The sequence below is a fragment of the Lynx canadensis genome, chromosome A2 (genome assembly GCF_007474595.2).
Source record: "Lynx canadensis isolate LIC74 chromosome A2, mLynCan4.pri.v2, whole genome shotgun sequence".
In the NCBI taxonomy this organism is placed as follows: domain Eukaryota; kingdom Metazoa; phylum Chordata; class Mammalia; order Carnivora; family Felidae; genus Lynx; species Lynx canadensis.
The window spans coordinates 144,842,599-144,870,102 of record NC_044304.2 but is presented as its reverse complement, the minus strand read 5'-3'; the positions used below and the strand labels follow the sequence as shown (position 1 = coordinate 144,870,102).

Sequence of the window (27,504 nt, the reverse complement as noted above, 5' to 3'; positions counted from 1 at the left end):
GAACCAGTCCTTGGTTCTTTCAGGTATTTCACCAAGATCCCAGGCCTTACCAAATACATGGTGGCCACCCATAGAAAGCACATGCACAAGAACAGCCAAGCCTCTGCGACAGGCCAAACTTTATTTGGAGTTTTCCACTTACGCGACTCCCAGCAGAGCCGCATGACATGTGCAAAAGTCTCCCCAGAAAGCTGGGCCTCGCAGTGTGTAAAAAAGGCCCCCCATGGGGCAGAGCTGTGCAACCGTAAAAAAAAAAAAAAAAAAAGAGAGAGGGAGAAAGAAAGCAGTCCTCCAGGAAGCCTGGCTGGGGCAGATATAAATCGCTGTGGGCCAGGCCACGTGCCAGCGCTGCTGCTGGTTCTGGGTCTGTTTTCTCCTCCGATTGTGCTTTCTTTTCCAAGTCCTTAACACTCTGGGGTCGTGGCCACCAGAGGGGCCAGACACAGTCCTTAGCAGCAAGGTGGTCTGGCCGGCAGTGCGGTTTGAGGGTGCCCTCTCTCACACACGCAGACACCCCCAAACACATGCTTCCCCACTGGCCTCAGCCCTCCCCCAGCCCACCTTCGTGTCACATTCACGGGAGGAACACTGCCCTGAGACAGACAAAGCCCTCCAACCCCTGGGGGCATGGCAGGGTGGGGAGGCTAGGCCGTTCACTTCACACCCCAGGGCAGGTGTTTGTGGTATCTGATTCTGTGCGTGTGCATCTAGGTGTGGTACGTGTGTTTGTGTGTGTGTGTGTGTGTGTGTGTGTGTGTGCATTGGCCGGAGGTGGGGGCTGAGGCTGGGGGAGGCACTTCAGGGATTCAGGGCACGTTGACTTTGAAGGGGCTTCCGGGAACACTTTCGTCGCCCCACTTGACAATGAGGATGTAGTCCCCTTTCTCCTTGACGGTGTAGGTGACATTGTAGACCCGGTTCCCCATGTGCTTCACGTACACCTCCTCACAGGGGGTCTTGGGCCCATGCACGCCCACCATCATCATGTTGGTGCCTGAAGGGGGAGACGGAAGGGGCTGGCTCACACCGGGGGCCCACAGCCCCATGGTGCCCCCCACCTGCCATGTTCTTGTGCACTTGCCCACTCTAGGAAACCACCCTCTCCTCCCTTGGCATGCCTGCTTTGCTGCAATCCACGGTGAAGGAGTTCTTCTGGCCCACAAAGGCCTGGGACAGCCCAGGGCCCCGTGTCACCACCTTGCTGGCATCCGAGGAGAACTTGGGGATGGAGCTGTAGCTGGAGCCACGGCTTGAGGAGGATTTGGTCACGGTCTCCACCAGAACTGTGGATGTTTCATGAAGGCTGTGGCCTCCAGACAGCCGGGGACCTGAGGGACAGCGTGGGGTAAACACAAGCTGGGTCAGAGGCCTGCCTTCCTGAGGCAGCAGGCCCTCAGCCAGCACCAACAGCCCCGTGGGCCACATCCCTTCCCCGCTGCGGCACCCAGAATTCCTAGTGAGCCCGGCTGTGCACACATCCTGAGACCCTGGGCCTCTGATGGCTCATCCTGAGACCCTGGGCCTCTGATGGCTCCAGCCCTGGCACGGTCTGGGAACTCAAGTCCCAGGGTTAAGAGTCTTCCTTTAAAAAGGAACATATATCCAACTGATCCTTCACGCTGCTTCCAAAAGGAAAGCTTGCTAAATGTTTACTGAGCTTTGTGTTTTAGGAAACCAGAAACATACGAAGAAAGTTAAGCTAAAGCTTGGGAGCCACTGCAGGGAAAAATTAATCCCGTGACAGACAACAGTAAAGAAGAAGGACTTGGTTTTCAAAAATGATTCTCCATGGTTCCACAGAATGGTGTGCCGTGCAAGGTCAGGCCCACTTTATTCCTGGTAAGTTGTCCGTGGATTTTAGGTCAGACTATGACTGAATATGAATGGCTGCTGGAGTCATCCAAGCTGGGTTGGGCTGCAGGCTGGGCTGGAGGGATGTCCCCCACCCCGGGCACTCACCTGTGACTTTGGCCTTGAAGGGGCTGCCCACGATGTGCTGGGGGCCACCGTACTTGATGGCAATGAGGTAGTTGCCAGGAGCCATGGGAGTGTAAGTGACAACATGGCCCTCAGGACACTCCCGACAGTCCAGCTGCACCTTGGAGGGGCCATCGATGGTGACAGACAAGGCCCCCGAGCCCGCATTCAGGGTGTTGACAATGAACTCTGATGACACGCCTAGGGACCAGAGGTAGCAAGGCGGTAGGTTGGGCCCTAGGCTCCGAGAACAGACCTCTGCAAGGACTCAGCCCTCTGGGACAGGGCAGTACAGGACCAGAAGCTGAGTGCCCCAATATCGGACCCTCCTCCCTAGCCCCAGGCACTCACCAGTAGTGCCTCCCTCAAGTCCAGGACCATAAGCTGACACCAAGCCTGGGTCCCCAGCCTGGCTCTGTTCCCCAACGCGGATCTTGAAGGGACTGCCAGGGATGTGGGCACCGTTGAACTTGACATCAATGGAGTGGACGCCGTTCTCGTGGGGGATGAAGCGGATGGTGTGCTTGTCTGTGGGGCGGAGGATTGGTGAGTGAGCCTTTGTTCTTCCCCTCCCCGTCCCAGAAGGGCCTGGCATGGGTGGGCAAGGCCAGGGTCAGCTCACCGCTGTCCAGCTCAGAGACGTAGCACTCCTCCACCGCACCTGAGGGCGTGTGCACCCTCGCATCAATCACACCCCGAGCACCATTCAGCTGCACCGCAAAGGACGCCGGCTGGTTCACCTTGAGCCCTGTTTCCTGCAGAGGCCACAGCCAGTGCTCAGAATCCTGGGAGGGTCTGGAGCACTGCTGTCTGCAGCCTGACACTGACCCCAGCCTGGCCCGGCTCAGGGAGGCTCTCACCAAGGCTCCCTTGGGAGGGGAGGGGGAGGCAGGGGCTGGGCCTATGGCCTTGGCATCTGCTAGGAGGTGGGCCCACTTGGCTGTGTTGGGCACAGTGGAGGATGACATGATGTATCCTGTCCTGACTAAAGAGATAAGATTCAAACACTATAAAGCAGGTCAATGCCCAGAGGCCCAGAGGAGGAAGGGTGTGGCCTAGACTGCCCTGGGGAGGCTCCCTGGAGGAGGTGAGTCACTGGGGAGGACTTGAAGAAGCACAAGGAGGCCAATTGGGGGTGGGAGTGTGAGAAGATGATCCTGGGGTGAGGCATGGCGCCCCCTGCTATACAAATAAGAAAGATGGGAAAGAGGGAGAGACATCTGCCTGACTGTCTCTTCCAAGGTCACTGCTAAGCCCTGGACACATGGACCTGCCTTCACCTCCTGCCTATCTCTCAGGATGGCAGAGGGGCCCCACCCCATGGCACATACCTGGAGGCTGGTGACAGTGAGGCGGCGAGCATCATCTGAGAGGGAGGCCACAGGTACCACAAAAGGGCTATCTGGTATGTGTTCATCATTGAACTTGATGGAGACCTCATAGTCACCTGGGGAGAGAAGGCTGGTCAGGACAGGCTCCTTGGGCCAGGGCTCAGGTCTGGAGACAGACTCGCACTCCCAGGGGCGTGGGGTAGAGGGAGATGGGGTAGAGAAAGAGCAGGGGCCCCGGTGAAGCGGGAGTTCTGTAGCCCATCTCTCTGCTCTGGTCAGCGAGCAGAAACCCAGTCTGGAAGGTCAGGCAGGCCCAGCTCCCACCTCCATCATGGACACCCACCTGGTTCCTGGACAACATAGGAGACCCCACAGGAGCCATCTTTTCGGTCCTCAAATGAAATCTCCGCCTTGCTGGGACCCTCCACGGCAATAGACAGGCCTCCAGCACCAGCTTCTCGGGTCCAAATGCTGAATTCAGCTGGGGACAGGGAAGCAGGGCAGAGGCAGTTCTTTAGCACGATTGCCCATCCTGCCAGCTGCCCTGCCCCCACCCCCTCTCCTGGACACCTGCCCCTCACCTGGCACACCGGCCACACCTCGCTCCAGTCCTGTGCCCCCAGCCCGCACTTTGTGGGCACCACCTTCACCCAGCGGCCCCACAGTGAACTGAAAGGGACTGCCAGGTACGTGCTGGCCGCGGTACTTGACGGTGACTGTATGGGGCCCCATTTCCTGGGGCACAAAACGCACACTGTACGCGCTGTCTTCTCCCTCGACAATCTCTGCGGCTTCCATCTTGCCTGATGGGCTGGTCACCTGTGCAGTCATGTCCTGGGAACTGGCCTCCCCTGCAGGAGGTGGGATGGTTAGGCTGACGCTGGGGCTGCCCCCAGCCTTGGACCTTCCCTCCCTCCCTCAGTAAGACCCCTCCCCTTCCCAGAACACCCTGGCCAGTTGCCTGTGCCCTCCCCATCCTGTCCCAGGGGACAGAAGGCCCAGCCTCCCTGTGAGGACCCTGGCCCAGCACGGCCATGCTTACCCTCCTGCTGCCGGGTGATGCTGCCAAAGGAGCCCAGGCGCTCCCGGCCCAAGAAGTCCCCGAAGACCGCGGGGAAGGGGTCTCCACCAACCTGGGTGGACTCCTCTACCCGCACCTCACGCTTGGTCTCTCCGCCGCGCGTCTTGCTGATCTCCGTGCGTTCTGTGCGGGTGTATGTGTGGCTGCTGCGTGTGAAGGTGCGCGTCAGGCGCTCCTGGGCAGACACCATCTGGAACCAGTTCCCTGGGGGGCACGGAACAGTGGAGGTGAGTGTGCCGGAAGGACGGGGCCCCGTGGGGTAGGGTCTGGGCCCGCTGCCCTCCCCCGAGCCCTGCCAGGCTCTTCCTGGCTCCTACCTGGGATCTTGAGATTGAGGTCACAGGTGCTGCCAATGGTGGCAATGGAAGGTGCCTGTCTCCGCCGCGTGATGCTTTCCTTCATGCGACCCTCACCGGTAACCTTCACAGTGAACGGGCTTCCTGGAGGGGGAGAGGTGGGGGGAGCAGATGGCTCAGACACCGGCCTCCCGGCCTCTCCCTGCCCAGCTGTGGCCCAAAGCTTACCAGGCACGTGCTTGTCAGCAAATTTGATGTTGATGATGTAGGTGCCAGGCTCAGTGGGGCAGTAGGTGACTTTGCATGTGCCATCTTCCATGTCCTCACAGTTGATGTCCACCTTGCTAGGGCCTTCAATACTCAACCCCAGGCCCCCGTAACCTGGCAGGAAGCAAAGGACACGTGTCCCTCAGGCCCTGCCACCCTGCTCTTCCCGCCCCCCCCACTACAGGCTCTGTCTGGACCAGGCACCCAGCATGTATAACCACCAATGAAAGCTGGCTCTGTGGGAGGAGGGGTAAGCCAGACACTGAACCAGACAGTCCGGGATGGGCAGTATGGAAAATTCCCCCAGGTGGGCCTCTTGGGTTCCAGTGAGTGAGGGACAGTCAGAAACTTAAGAGAGCTGAACTTTCTCTTAACATTTAAGAGGAATGACCTGGAAATGTACTTTCCCTCAAATGGACCCCAGAACGGGAAGTCCAGGGAGGAGGCGATGACTAAGGGCTGCTGGGCAGGAAAGTTCAAGTCCTTGTTGGAAGCACCAGCCAAAACAAGGGGTTTCTGGGGCGAGAAGCACCTGCGTTGCGAGTGTCCACGATGAACTCCGCCACCTGGAAGGTGTGTCCCTCAGACAGGCCCTTGCCCCAGACCCGCACCTTGCTGGCATCTCCGATCTCAGATGGCCCCACCAGGATCTTGAAGGGGCTGTTGGTGACATGCTTGCCACTTTTGCGCACGCTTACCACGTGCTCCCCAACCTCCTTCGGGGTGAAGGAGATGCCTGTGGAAAGGGGGGTGGTCAGGCATGGTGCCCAAGGCCTGGCAGAGCACCCCTTCCCAGCTCCTTTCAGGTCTTCCTCTTCCTGAGGCCCCTCCCCACGGCCCCACACTCACCAATGTGCCTGTTGGGCAGGCGCTTCAATAGGCAGGGTTCCTCGTTGCCTGAGGGGGCGCGGATGCTGGCAGTCAGCAGGCTCAGGTCACTCTCCGTGATCTTCAGTGACACATCCGTGGAGGTGCCCACATTGAGCTGTGATGTCCTCATCGAGTCATCGCCTGGTGGGGGAGTTTGACATGTCAGGCGGTTAGGACTCCAGGTAGCGTGTTCTTATGGGGCTCAGGAGACCTCCTGGCAGACCCCGCTGGACTCCACAGACCTGCCCACCCAAGGGGCAGAGAGGCCGAAGGCCCAAGAGAGCCTGGTCTTCATTCACGTGTTAGCTGCCAAAGCTTCCAGACGGGCCCCCTACCCCAGCTGCCTTGTGGATGCCTCCGGCCCAAATGGGATAAATCCCTAATCTGTGTATTTTAATCGCAAGTCACACAGTTTCATGGAACCAAAACACTAGACCAGTCGGCACGGATCCCTTACTTGCTATGTGGCTCTGATCAAGTTGCTTAGCCTCTCTGGGCCTACCAATCTATCAAGGAGGTTTATCAGTATCCTAACTTCATTAAGAGTTACTCCAAACACTGAGATGATGTATTTCAAAGCCTGAGGGGTGGATATTTCTCACCTGCTACAGGGAATGGAATGTTCCTGATATTTGTACAAAAATGCCCTCTTCCACCCAGAGGGGCCCCTACGCTAACAACCCTTGATTACTTGAACACACTGGTCTTGCACATCCATGGTGTGCTGGGGGCGTATACTGGAGGCCTGTGTGCCTACTTCCACCTCACCTGTGATCTTGGCCGTGAAGGGGCTTCCTGGGATGTGCTTGTCATCAAAGCGCACGATGATGCTGTAGTCTCCAGGCGCTGTGGGTAAGTAGGATACGGTGCAGGTGCCATCCTTGTTGTCCTTGCAGGTGATCTCTGCCTTGGATGGGCCCTCCACAGCCAGGGACAGGCCCCCTGTAGGGGGAGGTGGGGCTGAGATCAGAGGTCCTGCCCTCATTCCTGCATCTGGCCTTCTACTCCAGCCCTCTGCCTACAGCTCCCCTCACCTTCCCCGGCATCCTTGGTGACAATGGTGAAGGTGGCCGGCTTGTTGACCATGCCATGGCTCAGGCCTGGCCCATAAGCACTCACATGGCGGCTATTGATGGCATCCACATAAAACTGCAGGGGGCTTCCTGAAGGAAACAGAGAAAGGGGACTGGGTCAGTAGTGAAGACGGGAGCTGCTTGAGCCCAGCACGGTCCCAAGTGCCTTCCTGTGGCTTCCCTGTCTGCTGTGGGGGTCTGTCTGATGGAAGCCTGCCTCCCACCGAGACACCAGCCTCCCCAGGGCCTGGGGGTGTGTGCTGTGTCTGCACACAGCAGGTGCACAGTGAATATTTGTCAAAAGAAGGCAGGCAAGAATGAAGTCACTGTGGGTTCCTCTCAGCCTGGTCCCAACTTACCAGGGATGTGGTTGCCGTCATACTTGATCCCCATCTGGTGCAGGCCTTTCTCGGTGGGTGCATACCTCACCGTGATGGTTCCATCCTTATTGTCGGTGATGTTGGGCCGGGCTGTTTTCCCAGAGGGCATCCGTACCTCCCCTGCCAGGGAACACAGTTATGCAGGGGACCCTGTTTATCCTACCACAGCCCACCCTTTCCCTGCTGTCCCAGGCACCATGAGGTAGCCTGGAGCAGTGAGATGAAGCCCGAACTGGGACACAGAAGGCTCAAGTCTGAATTGCAGCCCTGCCCAACTTGCTGTGTAACCCTGGGTAGCTCACTTCCCCCCTCTGGCCTGGAAGAAGTCCCCACTCTGAGCTCTCCTGCCTTGGGGCCCCCGGACAGTACCTGTGAGTTCCCCTTTCTGCACGGTGAAGGGGATGACCAGGTTGAAGGGCCTAAGCATGGACTCCATTGGCTCTACAGGCACCACTGGCTCCTCTGTGGCCTGGGGCAGGGGAGAGGAACAGTCATTGGCTGGGGAAGGCCTGGGGAGCTTGGCCTGAGTCACAATTGAAGTCAGAGATAGGAAAGAACAAGATGGTTAATGGTGAAACCAGAGTGGCAGGAGAGGTGTGTCAGCTGCAAGAGAAGAGGTGCCGTGCTCAGCTCAGGGATGTGTCTGCCCAGCCTGACTCCCGCCTGCTCCCCAAGATGGCCCCCAGACCATGCCCCAACCCTGGCCACTGAGGATCAGAAGGAAGAAATGAAGGAGCAGGAGGAGGGTGATGTGTGGGAGGCGGCAGTACCCAGTGTGTGGGGTAGGGGCCGGGCCGGTGCGGCTGCAGCACATCGGGAGGCTCCTCCACGTGGGGCATGGGGTCACACGCCTGGGAGACAAGGCACGGGAGAGCATGGCTTGTTACCCGGTAGGCCAGTTCATGCCAGCTCGAGTGAGTGAGAGCGGACTCAGAGAATGGCCCAGAGATCTGAAATCTCAGGCTGCCCATGAGGCAGTATGAATAATTTGAGTGCTTTACCCTCTAGAGGGCTTCATCGTCCTGCAGGGCCACCTTGGGGGTATGTATAGGGACAGTGAGCCTGAGGATCAGAGAAGAACATGGCAAATTCCTCCAGAGAGAGCCGACCAACCACTGGAGGGGCCAGAAAACGGGCTGTGCTCAACTCCCAAGTTGGGAGGCTGTGGGAAATCAATGGCTTGACTCTGGAACACTCTGGGCCCAGAATCTATCAGGTGTGCGGACAGGTTCGTGATTCCTTGCCGCTGCTAAGAGGGCCCATCTCCCCAGCCAGTGTCCAGGGCCTTGGAACTTACCAACACGTGGAAGGGGCTGTTGGGGATGTGCTCGCCTCCAAAGCGGATGGTGATGACGTACTTGCCCGGCTCGGGCGCTGTATAGTAGATGTCAAAGGTACCATCGTGGTTCTCAACCACATCCACGTCGAGCTCCGCCCCATCCGGAGTGGATACCGTGCACGTCACCTTCCCCTTGCCTGCCGCCTTGGCGTCCACCGTGATCACTGTCTCCTCCCCGATCTGGATGCGGGGTCCCAAGCAGGCACCTGCCACCCAGAAGAGCCAAGCCAGGTTGAAGGTCTGTGGGGGCTGTGCTCAGTCCCTCTCCATTCCCAGCTGCCCCTACCACCTCAGCCCACAGTGAGAAGAGAAGAAAAAGGGCACTCACCCAGGCCATGGCCTCCAATGGACACTAGAAACAGAGAAGAGTGTGAGGCCACGTAGCTGGTGAGAGGGGGTGGGGGGGTGGGGGCAGGGGAGGTGGGAGAGGTGGGCTCTCTGACCAGCAGTCCCCTGGGGACTGGGCTAGGGACCTGGAAGAGCAATGAGGGGTGCTCGATGGTGAGCAGGGGCAGAGGACATGGGGTGGGTGCCTACCTGTGACAAGACACTTGCTGGCATCCCCAGTGGGCAGGGCATGGATGCGGAAGGGTGAGTAGGGGATCTCGTCGCCGCCATACTTGATGGTGATGGTGTACCGGCCACTCATGTCTGGCAGGTAGGACACAGTGTACGTGCCATCCCCGTTGTCTCGGATGTTGGCTTTCTTGGGCTTTCCCTCCGGGTCCTGGGGGAGAAGCAGAGGTCAGGGCCTGCCTGTACCCAAACCCTGACCGGGGAAGTGTACTACACATGGACTCACCAGGATCTGGACGGTGAGCAGACCCTCACCGGCATCCCGGGCATCGATGGTGAACTCCACGGGCAGGCTGGCAGGGATGCCAGAGGCGTTGAGGCCGGGGCCACTGGCCCGCACCTTGCTGGCATCATGGGCAGGAAGCACCTTGATCTTGAAAGGGCTTGACGGAGAGAAAGGATGGACAGTTGGCCGGGGGTCTGGGGGGAGGACTCTGGGGCGGGGAGGAGGGGGCAGACCACATCCTGAGTTTTGTGGGAGGATTACTCGAGGGTACCCGTGACAGACCCTAAGAATTCCTGCGTTCCCAGTGAAGATGCTGTGGTCGGTTTAAAGAAGAGGGTGCAGGAGGCCGCCTTCTCCCAAGGCACTCATTTTGTAGCTACGTGGTGGGAAAGCCCGGCCCAAGGAGAGCCCCTGGGGCTGTGCTGCCTGTGTGGTGACAGGCAGGGAGCCCCAAGGAAGAGCAGCGGGGGTGGCTGAGCCAGAGACCGGATGAGGCCAAAACGGTGGGGGAGGGCACCCCCAGGGCCCTGCCAGTGGCCGGCAGGTGTGGCCCCAGTGGGAGCGCCCCAGCGCTCAGCCACAGCATGGGAGCCCAAGAGTGCTTCTCACCTGCGTGGTACCTCCTGGTCGGCATACTTGACGGCTACCGTGTAGGGCCCATCGGTGGCTGGGGTGTAGTGGACGGTGTGGGTGCCATCTCCCTTGTCACGCACCTCTACAGGCTCGGCTACACCTGAGCAAGGGGGGGAGGGTCAGCAAAGCCTCCTGGTGCCCCGCCCCGCCTCCTTCCACCCTGCCCCAGACATTCGGTACCTGTGGGGCCCAGCACGGCCACTTGCAGTGGGGCCCGGCCGGCTTGGCTGCAGTCCACCGTGAAGGTCTGGGGTACCCGGGCCCTGACACCGGCCCCCAGCCCCGGCCCTGAGCACTTCACCTTCCCAGGGTCCACCACATCCTTCACCGGCACCCGGAATGGGCTCCCTGCAAGGAGAAGGACATCAGCCCCTACCCACCTGCCCAGAAAGGTCTCTGACGCCAAGGAGGCAGGGGAGAGGTCTTCCCTGCCTTCCCTGCCTCTGAAATACCCTCAGAGAGGCCAGACCAACATGTCCAAATGCTTAGGAACTTGCTCATAAACGGGGACAAATAAACTTGGCTGCAGACTAAGGTGGGGCAAACCTTATTATGTGCTGGGCCACAGGCCTGGAAGAAGACCTTCTTAATTTAATAAAATGCTAAAAATGGATTATTTTAAAAATAAAATGCACTTTTGACCATGAAGTTAGAAAAGTTAAGGTGGAAAAAAAAATGTCCAATTTCAGCATGCCTAAGCTCTGCGATAACAGAAGACACGACCTGCCCAAGCAGCTCAGCCCTGTTCTTTGCGGACAGCGCGAGAAGGCATGAGAGAGAGGCTCTCCTCTGCCGGCGAGAGTGGCCTGGACTGTGCCTGAGTGACTGAACCCGTGAGGTCTGGCGCTCCAGGCAAAGGGCCGGGACGCCAGCCCTGGGCCTGTGGGAATGAACCGAAGGGTTGTCCCATCAGCGACAATCACTGCCCTGCCTCTTGGCCACAGCCTCAGCAGCCACATGTTGTCACTGATGCCTTCCCTGCACAACCCTCCCCCGCCACCCACTCTCTCTGCACACCTGGGATGGGCCGCCCCCCAAAGGTGATGTTGACGTCGTAGTCTCCAGCGGTGAAAGGGATGTACTCCACGGTACAGCTACCATCTTTGTTGTCCTTGCAGGACATCTTGGCTTCTGAGGGGCCCTCGATGGCTAGGCCGAGGCCTCCGGTGCCAGCTCCCCTGCAAGGCAACACCCTTCTCAGCTCTGCTAGGAACGGTGAGTAGGGAGAGGGAAGAGCCGCTGAAGGGGGTGGGTGGAGGACAGAGGGCAGGCTGCCAGGTGCCCAGCTGAGGAGGGACAAAGGGGCTGATCTTGAAACACCAGGGGAGGTAGGCTCCTGGGTCACCCTGGAGAAGGGGTGGGATGAGGCGCACACCGGAAGGACAAGGGAGAAGGGTGAGTAGCTGGGATCAGGGTGGCTACAGCATCGGTGTCCAGATTAGGAAAGGGGGAGGATACCTGGTCTCCACAGTGAAGTGGTTGGCCTTGTTGACCAAGCCGCTCTCCAGGCCAGGCCCAAAGGCCCTCACGCGGGTGGGGTCACAGCCCTCGGTCACGCCCACTCGGAAGGGGCTCTTGGGCACAGCTACGTCATCATACAGGACCTCCACCAGATGCACGCCTGGAAGCCAGCCACACAGGGTGATCAGGGCATGCGCAGCCCCTAGCACCCCATCCGCACTGAGAGTCATCGGTTCCCCACTGTCCCCGCTCGGCCCAGGTCCTCACCCTCTTCATAGGCTGTGTACTGCACTCGGTAGGTGCCGTCCCCGTTGTCTGTCACATAGGTGTCCGTCTTAGCACCCGAGGGGTTGAGCACACGAGCTGTCACGTGGTTCCCACCTGTGGCTGTTAGGGATCTTGCATCCACAGTGAACTCAGTGGTCACCTCACGCAGGACACCTGGGTCCCAGGAAAGGAGTACTCCGTGTGAGTCAAGGGCAGCCTCACATAGTCGCTCATGCCTCCACCCTCCCCAGCTTTCAGGCTCTTGCTCTTATCCGCTACTTCCCAGCTTGAGCCCAGCCACCCTCTGCCCGCCCCCCCCCCCCCCCCCCGTGTGCTCCAAGCCCCTGCTTCGCTCCCATCACCACCGTGTGATATTCTGTTCATGTCATGCACCCCACCAGGCTGTGGGCCCTTCAAGGGTGGGTCTGGGTCTTCTGTCTCCCTTGACCTTCCACTCTCATGCCTCGCCAGGGGCTGGCCTCCAACAGGTGGCCACTCACACTCACTGAACTGGGCTGAACTATCTCCTGACCTTCTACCCAAAGCTTTCCCACTCTATTCTCTACACTGGGGTCCTTAGCTTTCTCAGATCAGGCACCTGATCTGAAAGCTGGGATCTCCCCGGAAAGACGCACATAGGCAGACACAGTTTTGCCACGTGAGCAGAGGCAAAGCTCCATGCCCAGCCTCTGGTCCTTGGCTCCTTCTCTGGGGTACCTGAGTCCTAAGGACCCTCCTTTTACCTCTGCCTTGGCCCTCCCTGAGCCCTCAGCCCTGCTCCCTCCCTCCTGCTGATGTCCAGGGCTCCCTGACCAGCTCCGCTTCTCTCACTCACCGTGAGGCTCCACCCCAGGCCCTGAGACCTTGACTCCACTGGTGTCGACAGCAGGCTGCACGTGGACGCGGGTAGGGAATTTGGGGACAGGGTGCCCGCCATACTTGATGGTAATTGTGTAGGTGCCAGGAAAGGCGGGGCTGTAGGTGATGTGGTAGGTGCCGTCGGCATTGTTGTGGATCAGCACCTCGGCCTTGACACCGGCGTCCGACAGGATCTCGATGGTCAGCTCAGCCTCGCCAGCCTCCGAGCAGTCCACTGTGAAGGTGGCCGCCTCGCCAGCCTTGCCACGCTCCAGGCCCGGCCCACTGGCCCGCACCTTGCTCGGGTCGAACACGGGCCGGATGGTGGCCTTGAAGGGTGAGCCAGGGATGTGGGCTTCGGCAAACAAGATGTTGATGGTGTACTCGCCGGGCTCCGTGGGCAGGTAGCTGACAGCACATGAGCCATCACCGTTGTCCTGGCACTCAATCTTGGCCTCACAGGGGCCCTCCACAGTCAGCCCCAGGCCGCCCGTGCCAGCCCCCTTGGTGTCAATGGAGAACGGTGCCGGGGTGCCTACCAGGCCGCCCTTGAGACCAGGCCCATAAGCACAAACCTAGGGAGAGGAGCAGGTATATAGTCTCCGTACATCCGGCCTCTCCCGTGCCTGGTCTTCGTGGCTCCCCACCCAACTAAGCACCTTTAACTGTAGCAGCTATGACAGGCTGAGTCCTTACGACAATTCTAGATGAGGGAATGGAGGCTGACAGATTAAACAGTTTGTCTCGGTTAGTGAAGCTGGAGCCCAAGCCCGGTGTGATCAAAGGCCACACTCTTCATAACTAGGCTGTTTCAAAGGCAGGTCCTGAGATGGAGGGATCACCGTGGCCTTGGACCCAGGGCTGTAGTCATTCCAGGTACACGGGCCCTCTTGCCTCCGTGACTTATTCATTTTCCCTATAAACCCTCAAATCCCAGCTCCCTTCAACTCCTATCTCCTTACTTACCTTGGAGGGATCAGGGGGCAGGACACCCTCCACAGCAAAGGGGCTACCGGGCACTGGGTGACCATCGTAGGTGATATCCACCTTGTAGGGTCCCTCCTCAGGGGGCATGTAGCGCACGGCCTGGGTTTCAGCTCCGCCCCCAGGCTCCAGCTTGCAAGGGATGGGGCGACGGGAGGGTGAAGTCATCCGCACATCCAGCTGCCCTTGACCGCCAGCCCCACGTGTGTTCACAGAGAAGGCCTGTTCTTGCCCCACAGCCACCTCTGCAGAGAGGTCAAGGGGCACAGTGAGCAGAGACTCCGGCCCACCCCACAGCACTTCTCCCTTCCAGGGCGGCTCCTGCCCCACTTACTGCTGTTCAGGCCTTGAACTTTGACTTTGCTGAGGTCCAGTGGGGGTGCCACATTCACCACAAAGGGGCTCTTGGGGACAGGGTCCCCACCGTAGGTCACCGTCACTGCCATGTTGCCCTATCGGGTACAAGAAGAGGTTAGAACTGGGTGGCTTAGACACGGCCTGGCAACATGCCCTTGGCCGATGTGGACCTCGGGCTCAGAGTGGCACAGCCAGAGAGGATAGGTGCCAGGAAAGGGCCAAGACGACCCAGAAGTGGTCCTAGGAGACTGGCGGAAGGAGATGCAGGACCCTCGTCAACCAGGATGGGTGGGGTGGGGAGGAAGCGGGACACACCTGCTGGACGGCGGTGTACTTGACGGTGTAGGAGTAGTCATGGTTGTCGATGATTTCAAAGTCCCGCACGGCCTCACCCTTGGCAGCCCCGGCAAAGTGCACGTCCAGCTTGGCCTTGCCGGCTCCCTTGGTCAGCACCGTGAAGTGAGTGGGCTTCCCGACTTCCACACCTGGGGAGCCCACCCCAAGACAGCGGTGAGGGCCTGGTGGACACCTAGCATCGATCCCGGCCCAGCCCAGCCCCCGCCCAAACGCCTACCCGTGCGGTTCAGCCCAGGGCCCTCAGCCTTGACTTTGCTGGCATCGTGGGATGGGTCCACCTTAATGTGGAAGGGGCTGGCAGGGATCTCCTGGGTGGAAAAAAACGATCTGGTCAGGGTAGGCAAAGGTGGCTTCTGAAACAGCCCCTTTGTTCCTTCTGAGGCCCACCGCCCGCACACAGAAAGTGCTCTGTCGATGGCTGCGCAACTGTCCCCAAAGGACAGGATATGAAGCTGCGGCTTAGGCTTGGAGGCTGCAGGCCACCAGTGACGGCCAGAAGCCAAGGGTAGGGTACCTGGTTGGCAAACAGCACCATAATGGTGTAGCGGCCGGCCCCTGGGGGGGTGTACTTGACTGTGAAGGTGTCATTGTCGTTCTTGATGATGTCAAAGTCGATGTCAGCTTCTGCAGGGCCCACCACTCCAGGAGCACACTTGATGCCGATACTCACGTCACCTGAGGGGAGGCAGGCACAGGGCCATGAGTGGGTTCTCAATGGCCGCCCCCTCTTAGCTAGAAGCAGGATCTGGCCACAGTGCAAGCCCCACCTTCCCAGGCCCCGCCCACTCCCCTGACCACAGCCAGGCACACCTTGCCCAGCCTCGCTGCAGTCCACCGTGAAATAGGTAGGCTCGTTGGCCTTGAGGCCCGTCTTCTCCACGCCTGGGCCATACACCTTCACCCGCTCAGGGTGACTGCCTTCTCCCACGTTCACCTGTCGGGAGGAGGTTGATGCTCAGCCCAGGGCCCCTCCCACAGGCCCCATACCCCATCACTACCCACCCCGGCCTCAGCGGGACCAGCCTCAGCCTCTTTGTGGGTTTTGAGGTGGGGAGTGGAGACAAGGGCCCAGGGACGACCAACATGTCCTGTATGGGGCTCCACCCTCCCTCTGGGACCCCAGGCGGCAGGGGGGCAGGACAGGAGGACACACCCGGAAGGGGCTCTTGGGCACATTGACGCCTCCCCAGGAGATGATGATGGTGTGTTTAATGGGCTTGGTGGGCACGTAGGAGCAGCGGAAGGTGCCGTCGCCATTGGGGATGACCATGATGTTGACAGGACAGCCATCAGCATCCTGGGGGGGGGGGGGTAACCAAACGAGAGTCTTAAGAACACTCCGGCCTCCTCAGAGCACTGACGCCCTCTGCTGGCCTCAGGCAGCCCTCCTCACCTACTGCCTCAGACCTCAGGCCAGAAGAGCCCAGTGCCACGTGCTATGGTGGCGGGGAGCACGCCCTGGGAGCCATTTGTGTGGCCCAGCCTCCCAACCCAGGCATCTGCAATGTGTTAGCTGGGAAAAGGCTGAGTTAAATCAATGTTTCTAAAATTGAATAGTGAACATGTTAAAGGAAAATCATCCTCTTGAACCCAAGAGTACATTCATTAACTTCAAGGGATTAGCGGACAGCAGCATGAGAAACGGACTTGGGAAGTCAATGTTATATTCAAATCGTCTTTCAATTGCAAAATTATTAGTACAAAAAAATACACTTTTGGTAAAATATGTTCATAAGGTTATCATCAGAAAACACAACATTTTTAAGTTTCCCATAGTTCTTTTGGATCTGTGAGAGTCAAGCCGGGCCAGTGACGCTACAATTTCCTCTGCCTCTCACCTGCCTCTGCCCTCCCAGGGTTCCTGCCCAGGGCAATGGGGGTAGCAGGACCGGGCAGTGACTTACCTGGGCATACAGGTTCAGGTCTCCCTTGCCAGCAGCACGGGCATCGATGGTGAACTCTGCAGGCTTGTCCACGATGCAGCCAGTGGGCTCCAGGCCAGGCCCAAAGGCCTTCACCTGTGCAGGGGGAGGAGCGGAGGGCTAGGTTGGGGACTGGAGGAGGGCCTGCTCACCCCATCCCGGGCTAGTATGCAGGCCCAAGGACCCCACCTTATCCGGGAAGCAGTCAGGTGCGGCTGGCTGGATGTGGGCAATGAAGGGTGAGTCTCGGATGTCCTCGTCATCGCAGATGACGTGCACGGCGTACTCCCCAGGCTCCGTGGGCCAGTACCGCACATCGCAGGAGCCATCCCCCTTGTCATCACACTCGATCTTGGCCTGTGAGGGCCCCTCGATGGAGAATCCTGGGCGCGATGGAGGGAAGATCAGGGAGTCCAAGAGGCAGCTTGGACACTCGGGCAGGTCTCCTATCGCTCCCTCAGTCACCCCTCCATCCCACTCCGTCTCATCCTGATACTACCCAGCGTTCCTGCCTCCCGTCCCCGGTCACCCCCCCGTGTCCCTCCATCGCACCACTCCCCAGCGTTCCCGCTTGCTGCCACCCAGCCACTTACCCAGTGTCCCCACCTCCGTGCCAATGGCCTCCACCACAAAGTCGGCCGACTTCCCCACCTGGCCAGTTTTCAGGCCGGGACCCCAGGCCCGTACCTTCTGCGCTCCTGCCTCTGGGCTCACCTGTACCTCAAAAGGACTGGGCGAAGAGGGATCTGGGGTCAATGCCGGGAAGCACCTCTGCCAGAGGTACCAGTCCTCTCTTCCCTCAGGCAGCCCGTCCTCCCCTCCCCAGCCTGTGAGGCCCCAGACAGGCAGGCCTGGCGGGTGCGTGGTGCTTACCTGCGGGGGATGGCGTAGCCGCCCCACGTGATGGTCACCACATACTTCCCAGGCACCACAGGGTGGTACTCACACTCGAACACGCCATCTCCAGCCTCTCGCACTTTCACTGGCTCTTCTGTGCCCTCTGAGGAGACGGGGAGCACACAGGGAGGTGATCACCAGTCTGAGAGCCACAGGTCCTCAATCCCCTCAGGGACCCCGGCACCCGGGCCCAGCCTGAGGGCAGTGCGACTAGTGGGCAGAGCTGAAACTCGGGCAGGGACCACATGCCATCCCTGTGCATGACACCCAGAGTAGCGTGTAGGGTGAAAAGGATCATTTCCAGTTTGCAGGTGAGAAACTGAGGCAAGAGAGGAGACAATATGCCTAAGGTCCCATGGTACCTCTGGGCAGAGTCTCTTCTTGGAGTCTCTCCGGGGCAGGGCATGGTGCTCTTGTCACTGCCCTCAGGAAGCCAGAACCACAGGCCATATTTCCTCCCTGCTCTCCCACCCCCCAGTCCTGGGCCCCGGCACTCACTTGGCCCTTTGACTGTGACCTTGAGCTCCCCGCTGCCGGCACCCTTAGTGAACACCTTGAAATCAGCCACCTCTTTCACACGCACACCCTTGGGCTGCAGGCCCCGCCCAGAGGCACGGCAGGCGTTAGGGTTACAGGCTGGGGGTTGGAAGGAGAAGATTAGGGGTGCTGAGGGGCTGGAGACAGAGCCTCAGCCCCTCACCACTCATTTCCCACCTCACTGGACATAGTCTTCCTGACCCTCACAGGCACAGGCTATGGCCTCATGCAGTCCTCCCCCGTGCTCCCCAGGGCCCCCGACACAACTGGGGCCCTTGGGAGCCATGCTGGACGAGGAGCCAGCTACAAGAAACCCTCCCTGCTGGGCTTCTCAGAGTCAGTGTCACTTGGGACACAGACATGGCAGAGCCTGGGCAGAGAGTGGGGCAAAGAGAGATAGGGGAAGGCCCCAAACCACCCAAAGCCACCAACCCAGAGCCATCTGAGCCTTCTCAGGCAGAGCCACCATAGCAGCTTTAGGACTAGGTCATGCCATAAAACACTAAGCGAGGCCACAGAACGAGATATTCAACATAACATGAAGCCTTCTGCAGGTCACAGGCAATGCATGGAAATCAGCCTGCCACAGAACACTACCAGTGGCAATGAACCCAGACCTTGCTACTGAACACAGGCCAAAGAAGAGTGATCTCAGACTGCCACGGAACACATAAAATGGCATAGGACCCAACGGGATGCCACAAAACAGGCAAGGACGTATAATCCAGGCCTACCACAGGACACAGGCAATGGCACAGAACCTGGGGCCCGTCACAGAATGCCACGGAAGGGGGGCAATTCCACACTGCCTGGGCCATTCCACACAGCACAGGTGAGGCCAGTCAGCTGTGGCCATGCTGGCCCCACCTCCCCTGGACAGTACTAACGTGGCACCACTTTCTTGGCCTGGTGGATGATGGGCACGGAGGGGACGTGTGACGGCAAGGGCTCTGAGCGGCAGGGAGAGAACCAAGTGGCGGGAGTCACCACCCGAGGGCCTGGGGTATGAGTGCCCATCACATATGCCCCCACAACCCTTGCAAGGTGGCACCTGTCTGTATACTTTGCTGTGGTCTCCAGACCCTCCCTGGGATAGTAGGTGGAGAGATGACCAGGATGACATCTCTCCAGAGCTACCCCCTGCCCCCGCCCCATGGATATTCTACCTATTTTAACGCCGGCTCCCCTCCCACCCCTGGATTTAGTGGTTTGTTTCCCATAAACCCTCAGCCCCGGAATTTGGTGGCAATTCTGTGTCCTGGCCTCAGGGAGGGTGACTGTGGGGCTGGGTGAAGGGCCTTTTACCTTCAGCTACATGGACGGGGAAAGGACTGCGGGTGATGGGGGCACCAGCGAAGGCCACATGCACCATGTGGGGCCCCTCCATCACAGGCCTGTACGTGCATCGGAACGTGCTGTCGCCCTTGTCCTCCAGGGCCACCTCCACCGTGTCCCGCCGGCCCTGCGGGTCCACGATCACCACGGCAACATCACCAGTGCCGGCCCCTGCCGTGCACAAAAAGCCGTCAGCAACCCCCTCTCTGGACACAAACAGCTGCTCGGGGCTCCCTCACTCTGGGACCACCCACCCTCTGGCTGAGACCCTGCCCCTGTCCCCCATCCACATCACCCCATGTAGTCATGCGCTGCCCGCCTGACATCCCCCTAGGGCCCATCCTTACCCGCAGTATAGATGTCAAAGTACGTGGGTTTGTTGGCCACATTGCCCACAGGCTCGAGGCCAGGGCCACGGGCTGACACCTTGTTGGCATCTCCCAGAGCCATGCCCACGTTCACCTCAAAGGGACTGCGTTCGATATTCTGGCCAGCAAAGAGCACAGTCACCTGCAGGTCAGGGGCCAAATGTTAGCCTCTTGGGGAAAGCAGTTCTTTTGAGAGGGGGTGGATGGGCAGGGCGCAACCAAGGCTGGGGAGAGGTGGGCTGCTGGGCATGCTGGGGTGGGCTGCGAGCTGAGAGAGGGCTCCACGACGACAGAGCCAAGGACGTGAGCGGGATGGGGAGGGTCGGCAGGGAGATACCTTGTGCAACCCAGCAACCTTGGGCACATAGGAGACAGCATAGGTGCGGTTCTTGTCATTGTTGGGAACCACTTTGGCCTATTGGGAAGGGAAAAGACCGGAAGTCACAGAGGCTGCAGCCCCTGCTGACCCCACAGTGCCTGGCAGCACCCACGGTGACGCTTCCCCCAGAACCCGGCCTAGTAGTTAATTCTGGCAGCCATCTCCAGGCCAGTCCTGCTAGCAGCCCGTGGTCTCTGGTTCAAAGCCCATGCCATTCCCTCTCGTCCTCAGCAGCTCTCCATACCTCCTCGGTGTGGCCCTCAGGGTCCTCAATGTAGACCAGCACCTCCCCCACGCCGGCATCCACCGTCTGCACGGTGAAGTGGGCAGGCTGTAGCACAGTGTTGCCGTGGGGCTCGATGCCTGAGGGACAGACGGCAGAGCCAGGTTACTTAGGGAGACCCATCCTAGGATGGACCCAACTGCCCAGGGAAGACCGGCAGGGACTCGACACGTACCAGGCCCGTAGGCGATGGCCTTCTTGGGGTTCAGCTGTTTAGAGCGAACAGGGGCACCAGGTTTGAGTTTGGCCTTGGGGAACTGGGACAGGTAGGTCATGACAGAATGCTCATCCACGTTGGGGTCCACAATCTCCTCGGGGGCAATCACCTGCCACAGGGAAGAAGGGAGTTACAGGGTGCCCTCTACCCAGTGACCTCGGTGCTCTCCCCCCCTCTTGACCGGGCATCCTCATAGACCCAACCCCCGTCCTGGCCCTCCTGGCCCCCTACTCTCCCCCACCCTCTTTGTTCGTGTACCTGGGGCACCCCGAGCCAGTCGTCCGCCTGCTGCATGGCCTCCCGGGCGTTCTCCACAGGCTGGTTGGGGTCCCAGGCTTCCCAGTCAGGGCACAGGCCTAGAGAGATGGTAGAGGGAGACGATGAGTAGGGGAAGGCAGCCAGTCAGAATGCAGAGCATCTGCTCACCCGACACCCTCACAGGCTGCGGGGTCACGCCCGCTGGCGCGCAGCTCTGGGCCCCTGACCAGCCAGGTTCTTGCTGCCCCCCTACGTTACGGACCATCGCTGGGATGCCCATCGCCATTGGGAGGCGCGGCAGCCCTCCCTAGCACCAACAATGAGGCCTTTCTGCCCTGGCTGATGCAGCCTGGCACCAGCCCTGCCAGTCAGCCTTCTGCTGGCCCAGGCCCCAGCGCAGACCCTGTCAGGACCGCCCCCCTCCCAGTCCTTCCCGCCTCACTCCTGCTGCCTCAGGGCAGCAGGTTCCATCCTGCACATGCCTCTGACGCCATCCTCTACAAGGTCTCCTCACAGCCTCCCTCAAGTCCTAGAGCTCCAAACACTTCCCACGTCAGCCTTAGAGCCTAAGACACCCTCTCCTTCCTCATTACCCACTTGGGGAAACTGAGGCACATAAGGGCATGTTATGAGAGGATAGGTTCTCCTCTGTGGCCACCCAAAACACAGCCCTCCTAATGGGAAGAATGCTGAGGCAGCTCCAGATCACTCCTGTCAAGGGGTGCAAAGGTCAGGGGGTGCCTGGTCCAGGCCAGAGCTGGAGGAGGGGTGATGCTCACTGGCTGGGAGGGGGCCGGCTCAAAGGCTGGAATCCATGACCGGCCGGAACAGCTGAGCTCACTTCTGGCGGCCTCACCAGCTGTGGGCAATGGCTCAGCAGCTGGGAATGCTTCCCAGGCGGCTGGTGCCCCCGCCTCCCACCCCCTGCTCCCCAGCTGACCCCAGACTGGGGAGGATTCTCCCAAGGGGCCGTGGCTCCCCAGAGGCAGAGCTGACCGGCTCGGATTAGAAGGCGATCTATCTTCTTGGGAGGTGATGGTCAGAAAGGGAGATGCATATAGGGCAGGGCTCTAGCCAGTCAGGGCCTCAGTCTTCTCATGGGCCCTGACTGCCCCCCCCCCCCGCACCTGACCAGGCCAGGGCCCACGTTTGAGAGGACAGTGTTGGGCCACCTGTCACTGGGCAGCAGCACACCAGCCTCAGTCCCTCCTCAAACCTCTCCCAGAGCCTCACAAAGAAGAACCTTCTCAGGGTCTGACTTCTGGGCTTCTTGCTACAAGTCCTACCATATTTCCTTTCTCTCAGCTCAGCAGAAATGGTACGCGTATGGCAAAGTAGGACACGCATGGAGCAGGAAGTTGAGACCTTGGGCTCAAGTTCAGTTCTGCCACAGATAAACTGTGTGATCTTGGACAAATCACTGGCCCTCTCTGGACCTCATTGCCCTTGTCTGCAAAATGAGGAATTCTGAACCTTTTGCTGCAAGCTGCAGTATCTGTCACACCCGCAGGAAGGGCCCGTCACCAGCAATGACTCTCAGTTGGAGCAGAGGGCAAGCCCCACAGGCCGTCCTGATCCCCCAGCGCGGAGATACGCATTCTGACAGCCACAGCCCTCAGCACCACCAGCGAAGGGCTCCATGATGGGCCCACTGGTCCACTTACCAGGGGCACAGTTGTCCACCAGGGCGCCCAGAGCTTTGCCATCCTGCCAGTCACGGTTGAAGTTGGTGATGGGCAGCTGGGGCACCTTGTTCTGGATCCAGCCGAGCAGACGCTGCTTGGGCGTCTGCTTGCGGGCGTCCTCGTCCTCCTCATCCTCCCACATGGGCATGGAGATAGAGTAGTGTAGGATCAGCGTCCAGATCAGACCCAGGATCAGCTTCAGGTTCCCATCCACAATGGCCTTGCTGTCTGCAGAGTGGAGGGGACACGCTGGGCTCAGCGAGGGGGCTGCCCTCCACAGCTCAGCTCACGAGGCAGCTGCTAGAGCAGAGGGGGTCAGGCCTCCCGCTTTCGGAACCTGCCCCCTTCTCGGCCTACCGGATTCTCACCCTCCAGCAAGGCCAAGGCCGCGCCCAGAGGCCTAACGTTTTGGGTCTACCTACAGCATGCCCCACGGCAGGTACTTTCACCTGTGGAACAGCGCGTGCGTGGGCCTCCATCCGGCTACAGGCCCCCTGGCGATCATCCGGGATTGTAAGCCTCTGCGGGGGGGCTGTGCCGTTTTCATTTTTTAAGTTTTATTGAGGTGTGCCTGACACACAAGCTGCACGTATTAAACTGGACAAGCTTTGACAACATGTATGTGCCTATAACGCCATCACCACAAGTCATAAACCTATCCACCTCTCCCCAGATTTCCTTGCACGTACCCCTTTGTGGTCCCTCCGCCTGCCCTTCCTTGTCCTCCTTTCCAGGCAACAACTGGTTTGCCCTTGGTTACTATGGATTAGTTTGCATTTTCTAGAGATTTATACAAATGGAATCATATAGTAAGTACTCTTTGGTTTCTTTCACAGTAGACACTATTTCTCTACACTCAGAGCCTAGGACTTAGTAGGATCTCAGTAAATACTAGTTGAATGAATATTAAAAAAACTGAAATTAGAGAGGAATTAGAACTAACCTGGTTCCAGCCGAATTCTCCTCTTGAACACCATAAAAGGCTTTTGGAACAAAGTTCGGGGAGGGGGAGGGAGAGGGGGGTACAGTGCATGCTTGGGTAAGGCTTGAAAATCATGTTTTCAAATGCTGGGGCCAGTGGGATTTCACATGAGCCAGGAGGAATGTCACCCGTGTGGACTCAAGTCTCAGAAGCTGAGACTCTTCACCCATCCCCACCTTGGAGGAATACTAGGGACCAGAATCGCTTCCTCAAGATTCGGGAGACCTCGTTCTCCTTCAACAGCCAGAGTGAAATATCCAGGAGCCGGGATGGCCTACAGTATGAGTCTTTGGAAGCCAGCTTATTTGTAAAGGGCAATGCAGGCCTGAAATCCATCAGCTTCCCTGAACACTACTTTTAGGAGGTTGGGAGGGGGGACAGAAGATTCAGCCTTGTTTACTGGTGTTGCCTGAGAGATGGGAGAGGGTGGGGCTGGAGGCGCACCCCCCTCCCCCCCCCCACACCCCTTACACAACTTTTCCTCCTCCCCTAGATCTTGGGAGAAAACAGTCCGGAGACCAAAGGCCTGGGGAACCCCAGCATCCCCCACCCCATCCCCACCAGCCCCCAGGAGGGGGAATCGCAGCCTCTCTATCCCTCTGGCCTCCAGCTCTGGCCCCCTTGGCTCCCCCACCCTTTCACTGATTCATCCTTCCTTCCCCGGCAGCTCCCCAGCCCGCCCCCTCTCCCCCTGGCTCTGCTGCAGCACAAAGGTTTGGCAGCTTTCAGATTCCATGACACAACTCACTCCCGGCCTCCCTCCCGGTGCTTCAGGGCGCTCTCTCAAACACACAGGCCGCCATACTCTCACACAGTCTTGACACCCAGTGCCCCGAGGCCTCTCACCACCCCGACAGCCTCCAAAGCCAGTGCTCACACACCCAGAAGAGCTTCTTGCAAACCGGGGCGGGGAGGGGCCAGATTCGTGGGAGGGAGGCCTTGAGGCCGCTGGGGTCGGAGGGGGTGCCATTCATATTTGCCGCAAGGAGAAGTCTCTCCCCAGTGACTGGCCCTGGGCCAGACAGCAAGTGGTCCACTGCGGCTTGGGGCAGGAGAGGGACCTACAGTCCTGCTCCGGAGCAATGACCTTCCTCTCCAGACCCATTCCTGCCCCAGGCCAGGCAGAAAAGGGGAGCTCAGGCTTCCTCCCTCCCACCCTGAGCCACCACTTCTTCTCCAGCCTGGGGACACCCCCAAAGGGGTGGGAAGAGCCCTACAGCCAGACCCTGAGGCCACCCCAGGCCTCAGGGGTGGGGAAGGAGAGAGGGCCCTGGCGAGGGAGGTGCCGGCACAGCTGCTGCCCCCCTCTGGCCCCTCCCTCAGCTGTTGGCTCTAGAAGGAGTAGCAACTGGGGAACAGCTGCGGCACAGAGCTGCCTCATTAGGCCTCTTTGTTTGGAGGGGCTGAGGGGCTGGTGGGGGCCGGGTTGGGGTGCTGGGGTAAGGGCATACAGCTCCTTCAACCCGGGCTGAGCACCCCATTCTTTAGCTGGACTTCCCAGCCCCCAGCCCCCACCCCACTCCTGGAAAGGGAAGTGGGGAGTCTTTCTGACCCCCTCCCAGGTGCCCAGATGCTCCATCGCAGTCCTGAGATAAGGGCCAGAGGAGGCCCCCACCCCCCCATAGCCCCTTCCCACCACTGATCGGGCCAGAGGGAACCAGAGGAAGCAGAAAGCCGCCCCTGGTGGGGAATCCCTTGACATCTCCTCAGGGTCGAGCAGCCCCGCCCCCTGTGCCCCCTCCCTCCACCCTCAGCCTCAGGCCCGGCCCCAAATTGCTGACAGCTTATCTCATCAGCACGAGTGAGCCACTTGGCCCAAATGGGGAACAGTTCCCCTTCCTCTCAGCGGGAACCCAGGAGCGTCCCTCCCGCCCCCAAACCATCTTTTCCTTCTTCCCCCTCTACTCTGAGCCGGCCCCTCCGCTGTTGAGCCAAGGGGCCGGAGCCAGGCACCACCATGGGGGAGGGGAGAGGTGCGCTCAGGAAGGATGAGGCCTGGAGAGGGGCCGGCGGCCCCCGCAGCGGGGAGGGGAGAGGAAGGCTGAGCAGTTTCCTATAAAGTCCTGGTGAGGCCGCAGGCCCTCCTCTTGAGACCCCACCTGGGACCGCCAGTCTGTCGGTCAAACCTCAGCATGCAGGGGGATGACAGCCCCAGGACTGACTTGTCTCTGATTCCCCCACACAAATCCTCCGACCAACCCCCCACCAACACACACACTCTGTAGCCCTCACCCCACTACACACACCAGGGTCCCCTCCCCCACCCCTGTCCTCAGGCTTGTCCTTCTGGAAAGCTCAGAGACATCTGCTGTGTCACGGAGGCAGGGCTATTTCCAGGCCAGAGCGGGTGGGGTGGGGGGGCAGTATTGGGGCAGGAGGGGTAAGGCCTAGAGAGGGGACTGGACAGGGCAAAGGGCCCCGGACTGACTTCAGCTGCTAATTCAGGAGGCCTAGAGATGCCCTGAGGGAGAGTGGGGGTGGACAGATATTCAATTATCTTTGGGGTAGCCTGGTGGGGGAAGGCATCGGACCCCATGTGAAACTCTTCTCCTGGGGTTTTGGGGTGCACCCCAAGGGGCCCTTTCCTGTAAATCACAGCAAGACTCTTAAGAGCTCACCACTGGGGTAGGGGGTCTTCCCTAGGCCCCCAGCCAGCAGGGAGGACTGCAGGGCTGTGAGGGGAGGAGCAGCCTCTGACCACTCAGAGCCCACCCTCAGCTCCCCAAGCTCCCAAGCCTGGAGCGCTTCCCCACCCCCACCAGCACTGATACACCTTCCAAATCTGGTTACACTCAATGACTTCCTCCCTTCTACAGGCCTTCCCCTCCCTCCTCTCAACCCAGACAGTTAGCTGCAGCCAATCCAGTCCTAGGGAGTGGGCTGGGGCCTGGCATGGACTTAGGGGAGCACCCTCCTGCGCAGGCTAAAGCAGGAGGTGGATAGGCAGGGGTTAAGGTTTTCTGCCCTCTCTTAGTGCCTTTTTAGGTTTCTGAGGCTGGGCCCTGCCTGCCCTGGCCCAGGGGCCTGAACCCAGCTGCTAAGCACAGGCCTGTGGAGCCCGCCTGCTCCCCCCCCCCCCACACTGCCTGCCTAGCCACCAGCTTCCCTGACCTGCCTTCAGCCTGCTTCTCCCCCATGGACGTGCTGGGAGGCAAAGAAACTCTTTGCTTTGTTTAGGGAGTAAATGCCCCCCAGGAATCAGTAATGGGCACCCTGTCTTCTCAAGCATGGGCTGGGATGGCCCCATGGCAAGAAAGGGGACAATGAGTAGAGGCGGGTTGATGGGAGTGTGTGCCGGGAGGCTGAGCTGGACGACTTAGAAACGGTAAGGTGTGGACTCCCCTGGGGAACCCCAATATCCCGCTGAAGGGACAGAGGGGTGTGAAGGCACTGCCCATATGGCCTGCATCGATGGCAGGAGAGCAGGGGCCAGGGCCCTCTCCCTGGGCCAGGGGGCCACTCTCTGTCCTACCTCAGCTCCCGGCACCCACCCAGCACCTGTGTCCGCCGCCCCCAGGGGCCAGCCCTTTCTTGGGGCACTTCCCCCTCCCCGCTGTGTCCGTGCACTGCTCGCCCGCACTGACCGATGGACACGAGCTTGATGTGCTCGCGCTCCAGGAACTCGAGGGCCACGGACACGTTCTCCAGCTTCATCTGGCGGAAGTTGGGGCGCGGGTGGAACTTGCGATACATGCGCTTCTGGCTGAGCACCTCGAGCAGCGCGATGAGGCGCAGCCCGTCGCTGAGGTCTCGCTGCAGGTCGGTCAGGCGCTTGCCCACACACTTCAGGTGCTCGTTGCACCAGCGCGTGAACGTGTTCTGCTGGATCTTCTTCCACGGCGCGTCCTCCGCCAGGTCCTTCTCCGTGGACGGCATGTCGTCCACCTCGTCGCCCAGGCCGAGGCCGGCGGCCTCTGAGTAGCTGCTGTTGTTCATCATGCTGGCGCGGGCTGGGGCGGGGGCTGCTCTGCCTGCTGGGCTCGGGCTGGGCTCGGGCTGGGGCTGGGGCGCTGTCGGGGCGCTGTCGGGGCGCTGTCGGGGCGCGACCGCGGGACTCGCAGCTCTGCGCTGCGCTGCTCTCAACTTGTCTCGCGCCCTGGCTGGTGGGACTCGGCTGGCCTCCTCGGCTCCTCGGCCGCGCTCTCTCTCTCTGTCTCTCTCTCTCTCTCCCTCCGGGGGCGGAGCAGTGCTCGGGAAGTGCGGGCCGGGCCGGGGCGGGGGGTTTAAGAAGCCCCTGGGGCCGCGCCCCCCCCACGCCGCGCTTGCGGCCCCCGAGTCCACGTCAGAGCGCCGGCCTCCCAGGAATGC

At 60.0% G+C, this 27,504-nt stretch overlaps 1 protein-coding gene across 3 annotated transcripts; it reads right to left on the bottom strand.

Moving 5' to 3' along the window:
• Nucleotides 1–100: 100 nt before the first annotated feature.
• Nucleotides 101–27,156, bottom strand: FLNC (filamin C). Of its 3 annotated transcripts, XM_030308385.1 has the most exons (49): nt 26,781–27,156; nt 22,194–22,442; nt 20,530–20,627; nt 20,230–20,380; nt 20,016–20,134; nt 19,730–19,807; nt 19,372–19,534; nt 18,995–19,195; nt 18,577–18,639; nt 17,651–17,788; nt 17,129–17,255; nt 16,849–16,985; nt 16,445–16,638; nt 16,238–16,351; nt 15,487–15,630; nt 15,144–15,267; nt 14,848–15,008; nt 14,551–14,641; nt 14,292–14,461; nt 13,954–14,071; nt 13,602–13,864; nt 12,613–13,210; nt 11,778–11,951; nt 11,508–11,670; nt 11,067–11,227; nt 10,230–10,397; nt 10,026–10,149; nt 9,417–9,573; nt 9,152–9,341; nt 8,943–8,966; nt 8,573–8,820; nt 8,046–8,126; nt 7,645–7,744; nt 7,255–7,395; nt 6,857–6,985; nt 6,591–6,764; nt 5,802–5,963; nt 5,485–5,688; nt 4,914–5,066; nt 4,707–4,829; nt 4,351–4,593; nt 3,890–4,159; nt 3,652–3,789; nt 3,309–3,424; nt 2,600–2,732; nt 2,329–2,505; nt 1,960–2,178; nt 1,119–1,328; nt 101–994 (listed from the first exon to the last, which is right to left on the bottom strand). In XM_030308385.1, the coding sequence occupies exons 1-49, from the start codon at nt 27,133–27,135 to the stop codon at nt 807–809; spliced, it is 8,226 nt and encodes a 2,741-aa protein (XP_030164245.1). In that variant the 5' UTR covers nt 27,136–27,156; the 3' UTR covers nt 101–806. The 3 variants fall into 3 exon arrangements, with proteins under 3 accessions (XP_030164245.1, XP_030164246.1, XP_030164247.1); XM_030308386.1 differs by lacking the exon at nt 18,577–18,639; XM_030308387.1 differs by lacking the exons at nt 8,046–8,126; nt 18,577–18,639.
• Between the last annotated feature and the right edge of the window lie 348 nt (nt 27,157–27,504).